Here is a 7,500-nt window from a genome sequence, read left to right on the forward strand (position 1 = left end):
AGGGAGTAGTACAATACTGGTATTGTACTACTCCCTGCTAGCAAATTTGCCGATGCCGTACCGTCCTTCCGGCCCGGGAGTATAAGCCGCACTGGAGTATGAGCTGCACCCAGATTTTTCACATTGTTGTACCCAGATTTTTGTCACGAAATACATGTGAGCCGTGATCAGCAAAAACGTCTGTTTTATAGGTCAAATTGTTCGAAATGTTTTTTTTTGCTGGAAATTATTTGTTTGTATACATTCAAACAATTTCCAGCAAAAAAACAATTTAAAAAATTTGACCTATAGGTCTGTTTTTGCTGATCACGGCTCATGTACAGACGTCTACTGAGTACCCTGTTAATCACCGTGAATTCAGCCATCGTATAAGCCACACCGACTTATTTTGTGTGAATTGTGAGTGTTTAAAGCGTGTCTTATTATGATTCGACTCTTATACTGCGTTTCAGGATTGCAATAAACAGAACCAGTTGAAGCGTCATTTCACGAAGGTTTTATTGAGATATCACGAAAAAAATTCTACCGAAATTCATGAAACGACGCTTCAGCTGGTTCTGTTTTTTGCAATCCTTAAACTGTTGTCACCTCGCCACCTTTTCTTATACTACGGAAAAAACGAGAGAGCTTGGAAGCTCAGGGCCCTACGCTATGCTTTTTTGCCTTGATGACCTAGACAAAAAAAGCATAGGGATGTTATAAATTCTTTAACAAATTCCTTTTTTGAAGACATAACCTGGGATTCGAACCCGCACTATCGCGCCCTGCATGCATCCCCCGATACACTTCGCATACATACTAATTCTTCCAAGTTGCTTCACATTATGATCTTGCATTTGAAAGCCCTATTTGAATATGCATTGTGGCCAGCCGTCTTTGATGGTACGGTACGGTAGGGGATAGGTACGGGACAGGTACGATCGAGGGTAATACGACACCGTCTCCCGTACCGTACCGTACCATCAAACACAGCTGGCCACATACAGCTGCCCGCAATATTCAAATAGGGCTTTCAAATGCAAGATCATAACGTGAAGCAACTTGGAAGAATGGGTATGAATGCGAAGTGTATGGGGGAATGCATGTAGGGCGATAGTGCGGGTTCGAATCCCAGGATATGCCTGAAAAAAAAGAGGAATTGAAACATTTATAACATCCCTATGATTTTTTGCCGTCAGATGCGGGATAGCGCCAGGCGTGACACAAACAAACAAACACACAAATACCAAATTAAAGCTGTGTGGACCCTGGCTAGCGCCAGACGTTACTGAAGTAACGTCTTCTGCATAGCTACGGGAATTAAAACTAATTGCCTGCATTGTTCGTTCTCTGTCACACACGTGCGCATGCATGCACGCACACACACACACACACACACACACACACACAAACATGCGCGTGCACACACACACACACACACACACACACAAACACGCACATCACTATAATTATGCAGGTACGCTGAACACCACAACACTGACGATTCTGGTCATTGTAGCCGTCTGCGTGGCATTGCTCATAGCAGCCACCTCGTTTGTGTGCATTCTGGCATCACGGTAAGACAAACAAGTGCTTACAGTTTGCACATTCAGACAGAGTAATTTGACACTTAATAGCACTCTGTGAAACCACTGTGAGATATAACAAAGAGGAGAGGGCATTTGTGTAGCCGAACACAGGGACAGGAGGAGGGGGGGGGGGGGGGTATGAAAGGGCCTCGCACTTCAACATACACCATGCGTTGTTGTAGACAGACTTTGATGCTGGTTATAAACTACCTACTAGTACCAGTATTTAATAATAAAAAGACTTTGATGTGTGTCTGATTACACTGATATGTTCAGTAACCAGGCAGGACTGTGTGGCCCATTCGGCGGAAACGGCACTGATGGTATCCGTGGTAACGACAATGGCCGGGGCATAGGGCGTGTATACGAGTCCATCCGTCTCAAGACGACAAGAAACGATCGTCGCAGGAGATGGCTGAACGGCATAGCACAAGAGCGGTGAGCTGTGCGCGCGTGTGTGTGTGTGTGTGTGTGTGTGTGTGTGTGTGTGTGTGTGTGTGTGTGTGTGTGTGTGTATGTGTATGTGTCTGCATGTGTGCAAACAATCGATCTAAAACTCATGGATGTCTACTCTCGTCTGTCTCGTGATGTTTGGTTTGCAGAGCAAGAGTGGAGTTGGATGTGCTTGGTTCAACGTCACTGCAATCACCGACACCATTGCCACCACGTTATGATCAACCACCCGGAGTGTATGTCATCACCACATTTATTTTAAGGGGGCTCAGTACTTCTGCGCGCGCATCGAAATCTGGGCATGATTTTATGCAAAATTTCGCGTTTGAAAACATTTTGTCCGCGGCTGGAGAAAGTTTTTTTGCGAGAAATAGTCGTGTTCAAAAGTTTATTTTGCGAGAATTCAAAGAAACTGCAGTCCTTGAACAGTTTGAACGTTTTGTGTTTTCCATTTGGTTTGCTGGATGTCGGCGATCGATGGAGTTTCGCGTCAAGTACTTGTAGTTATCAATAGGCACGGCCGTTTTCGTGGGCGCTCAGGAACAAAGCGTGTTCAATCTTCTTCAGGTCAAGCTTCTTCAGGTCGTGTAGTTCTAACTTCCAGCTCAGATATGCCCTTTTCTCAGTCTCGCCTGCCAGTGAAGACAAGTAAACCTGCAAGATTGTCCAGAGCCCAGCTACCAGTGATACATGTACCAGTCTCAGAACGCAGGTAAGTGACATGCTTCTCTCAAGTTCAAGTGCATCCACTTGAGTGGCACTTGGAACGATATCTATTTTTTCTTTTCCAGTCGCCAGATAAAAATGTTACTGACGACTGTGAGAGAAAAACTGGTCTTGTACCTGCAGTACCTGGAGATAGTGGAGTCAGAGTGTAGTGTCTGCAAGTAGGGACTTGATCTCTGTGAGTAATGAGTGTGGTCTGGAACAGCCAGTATATATAAACAGCATAGGGACATGCCAGTGAAGTGTTCTATGTGTGGGCAGGAGAATTTGGTCAGACATCTGAGTCTCATGCTGGATGGAGTGGAAAGCATGGATCCTATGAACTCTAAGGCTGCACTGGGTGAGTTCTGACATGTGCCTGTGTTTCTCAGGAGAAGGCTGTGGGTTCAAGGTAGTATGGCTGTGCTTGTATCATTGAACTATGACAGGAATCTGTATAATATTATAAAAATGAATATTGAAATATTGGCAATATGCCTTGTAGAACAACTTGAGCAGAGACAGTCACAGACACGTAATATTATGCATGGTCAAGTTGCCACATTTTCATGAGCTCGGCCTTGACCTAGACTGTAAATGCAGCATAAAATTGTGTTATGCATGTTGTGAAGAACTGCAATATTACCCAGGCAAGGCAAGGCAAGGAATGTCAACTGAAATCATGAATCACAGCAGTACACATTGCAGCACTAGTCAGGCTTCTGTCACAGTCTCAGCAAACAAGCTGGAGTGGGAGTTTCGCTGCACCATGGGTGTTTGTAGAAGTCTACTTCAACAACAACAACAACAACAACAACGTTATATATCATGCCTACAGGTACAATCATCTGGTGTTGGCATTTGAGAGGAATCAGGGAACTGGCATCCTTGGATTATTGCACGAACCGGGTGGCGATGGGCGTGTGCTAGTCACAACGAGTTCTGCTATTGCAAAACGCATAACACATCATCTAGCATCTGGAAGACCCAACACCAACACCCCTATTTTACACACTGCTCCAGACCGCACAAGTACTCCAGCAGCTGCAGGAGGTGCAGCATCGTCCCCACTTTCTACCACTCGTGATGATGCTGCAGTTATCTGCTCAAACATTCACGTTGTGCTGCACACTGGAGGCGCGAACTCACAATACCAACAGTGGCTGCTAGCCATCGCATCCAGCAGTAACCAAGCAACTCAAGTTGCTCATTGAAAGCGTTATACTTATAATCCGTTGTTTTGTACATTGATATACCCATGCATGTATGTATGTATGTATGTACATTATAGTATTATTATTATTATCAAATTTTTGATAGGGCAATCCCCACAGGCCTAGGCTAAGGCCTTCTTACAGGGTACCCTAGAAAATGTATGTACATACTCACAATATACAACAAAGATGTGAATAACACAATTCAGTTGTGACTGTTGCATGGGGTATTGTCTGGGATTGGTCTATAGCAAATGCTTCTCGCCCTACATAGTCAAAGTGAAGCTTGAATGAAGTCGATACACTCATTTTGTCAACAATGCTGAATCTGACTTTCAAGTTGAATATGCAAAATCCGTCACAAATTTTGTTTCTCACGGAGAAACGAGATGGTGGACATAAAAATCTATTTTTGTAGAGCCTTCCTATGGCCTTGAAGAGCAGATAATGACCATAAAATGGACCATGTTATTGTCTCGATTCTCCACTATTCAAACAAGTCTAAAGATCGGTCTGCTGAAATACGCGTTTTGCCAAATCACATTCTGGGCTACCTTGGCCTCTCACAGTGGTCTGGTCATATGTTGTGGACATTTTCCAAAGGAGACAGTATTGTAGGCCCCTCCATACCCACTTTCAGGATTTTTGAAGCATTACCAACTGGAATTTTACGCCTTTAGTGAGAAATCATTGAATTTTTGCCGAAAAACATAGGTACAATAACACCCCCATAGCTGGGGAACCACATAATAAACCTATCCTTGAAATAGCCCAGACCAGTTCTCTAGGTGTCTGGCCATCTGAAAACACACAGTTCAGATCGATTTACCATAATATTTTTTGCTCCCTCTTCGGGGTTGAGCCCCCTTAATACCACATGTTTACACTCAATGCATGCGTGTGTGTTTGTGTGTGTGTGTTCGGTTTTGATACCAATAGAGAGATTCTGCTTTACGTGAAACATAGAGAAATCACATAGAGAGCAGGTGCCAGGGGTTAAGAGCCTACGGCTTCGCGTGTTTTGGGTCCAGATTTCTACGTGTAGATGAGGTTCTCTATGTTGTGGCACGCGCAAAGAAAATGCATACAGATCTGCTGGGCATCATTCAAATGCAGGCAGAAAACTGCCAAATTTGGAAGGGGAATTCCCCGTACAGATTTCACGTGATTTCTCTACGTTAACGTAGAGCAGAACAGGTTTCCTTTACATCATGCAACGGAATGCAAAGAGAGTTACCGTGATTCTTCGCGCCGCACTCCCGTTATATGGAGAGCAGAACATTACTATTGTCAGTTGCTGTTGTTGTCGTACGTCAAAAATAATACGCCGGCCCATCTAATGTGTATGTGATGTGCTGTTATGTAATATGATGTAATGTAATGTGATGCGATGCGATGTAATGTGATGTAACGTGATGTAATGCATGTGATGTGATGCGATGTGATGCGATGTGGTGTGCTGTGCTGTGGTGTGCTATGATATGATATGATGTGATATGATATGATGTGATATGATGTGAGGTGATGTGATGTGAGGTGATGTGTATGTGATGTATATTGTGTACGTGATGACTTGCATGCTAGCCTGTCGTGATGATGATCGTATTGTGTTGTGTTATCATGTACAGACCACCCCGGCGCAGCACCGATACCACACCAACTAGCTTATCCGCACGCACACCGACCAGCCTTTCCCGAAACACACCAACCAGCCTATCCGGACGCACACCGACTCTGGTCCAGCAGGAGAGCACAGGGCCGTTGGCGCAGCCCATACGCGACACATCTCCACAGGATGAATGCCGCACTATTGCGTAAGTACTGTATCACTCACTACTCAGACTCGGCGCCATGGCAACGATCAATGCCAATCTATAATGACTGGGATGTTGAGTCAATAGTACAGGGGTGGATCCAGGAGGGTTCCGCGGAACCCCCTAAATTCCGTAAATGTACTGCTGGCAACCATATGCATGTCCATGTACATGTATCAGCTATTCAGTTTTGACTTTACTGGAACCCCCCTGTGGAGATCGCTGGATCCGTCTCTGTAGTAACGTAAAGAGAAAGAACCAATAAGTTATGAGCTATGACTAGCAGTCCGAGGTTACCAATAGTATTTCCAAAACGAAAAGTTTTCGTTTGGGGTCGGGTGGGTTTTAGGAGTTTCGTTTTGAAAATAATTATTGCATGCAGATGGAGAATGCCCAGTTACTTCTGGATGTCGAAAATTGACATCAATATTTTGCTGGAAGTCGTATTATACCTGCAGAAAAGGTAGGTGGGTGGGTGCTGAAAAAATACTAAAACCTTTGGTTTGTAAAAACAATCGGTAACCCTGGACGGCCCCTAACAGTCCACCAAGGTAATAAAATAATATACAGTCAGATAGTGCAACAACAAGGCACAAAACTGACGAGGATATTGAGACATTCAACGACCTGACAGCTAGCTCCAACACATCTACGAATCTATAATGATACCGTAGAATCCCGTGGATAAGCCCATGGGCTTATCTGTTTCACAAGGACATTTCGGTGGGCTTATACGAGAACATGGGCTTATACGCGGGCATGGGCTTATACACCGACAACAAGTTGTGCTATTGAAAAGTATCAAGGAAGTGAGAAGTACATTGCTGAAAACCACTGTGCAAACAAAAACAACCCATGATTGTACTGAAATGTAGGAAAAAACTAATGACTATGTGCGGTATGGCCAAGAGTCCATAATTTATGGACTCTCGGTATGACCTAAGCCCATGGGCTTGTTCGATGAAGCTTTGTGATGTTCGAACAAACCCTGGGCGTATGCGCGGGTATGGGCTTATACGCGGGTGGGCTTATCCGCGGGATTCTACGGTATTGTAATTCGCCTGTCCGTAATAGTACCATACCTATAACATACTAGCATTCGCTCAGCCGGGACTGCTATGAACTCTGATGCCATGATCCTCTTGTCCTCCACGTACAGTCAGACCTCGCTTAACCGCACACATCCGTTTTCCACAAAAAAACATCCGGACAGGTGAGGGAACCGGATAATCGAACGCACACAGTGTATGTATGCATGGCACATGCTGTAAATCGGTAGCCAACGATTTACTTCCGGATGTCGAGTGATCCGGATAAAAGAGGACCGGATAAGCGAGGTCGGACTGTACTACAGTATGACTTTAACCCGGTACTTTCCAGGGTTGTGCCCAAGGGAGTGTGTGTGTGTGCATGTGTGCGGGTGTGTGTGCACGCCCGCACATGCACACACACACACATGCACACACATAATGTGTACACATGATTGTGTGTACTTGTGAATGTGTGCACAGTTTTCCTGATGGCCATCGTCAGCTGGATGCCCAGGTGTCGGTTGACGTCATCTCCAGCAGTGTCGCCACCCCCGGCGGTCATAGTACTCCAGGAGAAGGACAATCAGCTCTTCATATGTATGTTACCATCGTGTAATCATGGTAACCACGATCAGCCACACGGCGCGTTAGTAATCTCATCATGCAACAACTGTGTGCACAGCAGCACTATGGCTGCAAAGCTACATGGGTACAT

The 7,500-nt window shown here is 44.9% G+C and overlaps 1 protein-coding gene across 1 annotated transcript in view; it reads left to right on the forward strand.

Annotated features, from left to right (window-relative positions):
• The window catches only part of LOC135829751 (mucin-2-like), a 16,917-nt gene that overhangs the window by 8,647 nt on the left and 770 nt on the right, over positions 1-7,500 (forward strand). The window contains exons 5-9 of the mRNA XM_065342137.1: positions 1,457-1,556; positions 1,845-2,006; positions 2,171-2,257; positions 5,569-5,754; positions 7,266-7,500. The exon at positions 7,266-7,500 is cut by the window's right edge and continues 770 nt beyond it. Of these exons, the coding sequence (XP_065198209.1) occupies positions 1,457-1,556; positions 1,845-2,006; positions 2,171-2,257; positions 5,569-5,754; positions 7,266-7,401 (671 nt within the window). The 3' untranslated portion in view covers positions 7,402-7,500. The remainder of the gene's footprint in view (positions 1-1,456; positions 1,557-1,844; positions 2,007-2,170; positions 2,258-5,568; positions 5,755-7,265) is intronic.

Source organism: Sycon ciliatum, chromosome 13 (assembly GCF_964019385.1).
Source record: "Sycon ciliatum chromosome 13, ocSycCili1.1, whole genome shotgun sequence".
Taxonomy (NCBI): domain Eukaryota; kingdom Metazoa; phylum Porifera; class Calcarea; order Leucosolenida; family Sycettidae; genus Sycon; species Sycon ciliatum.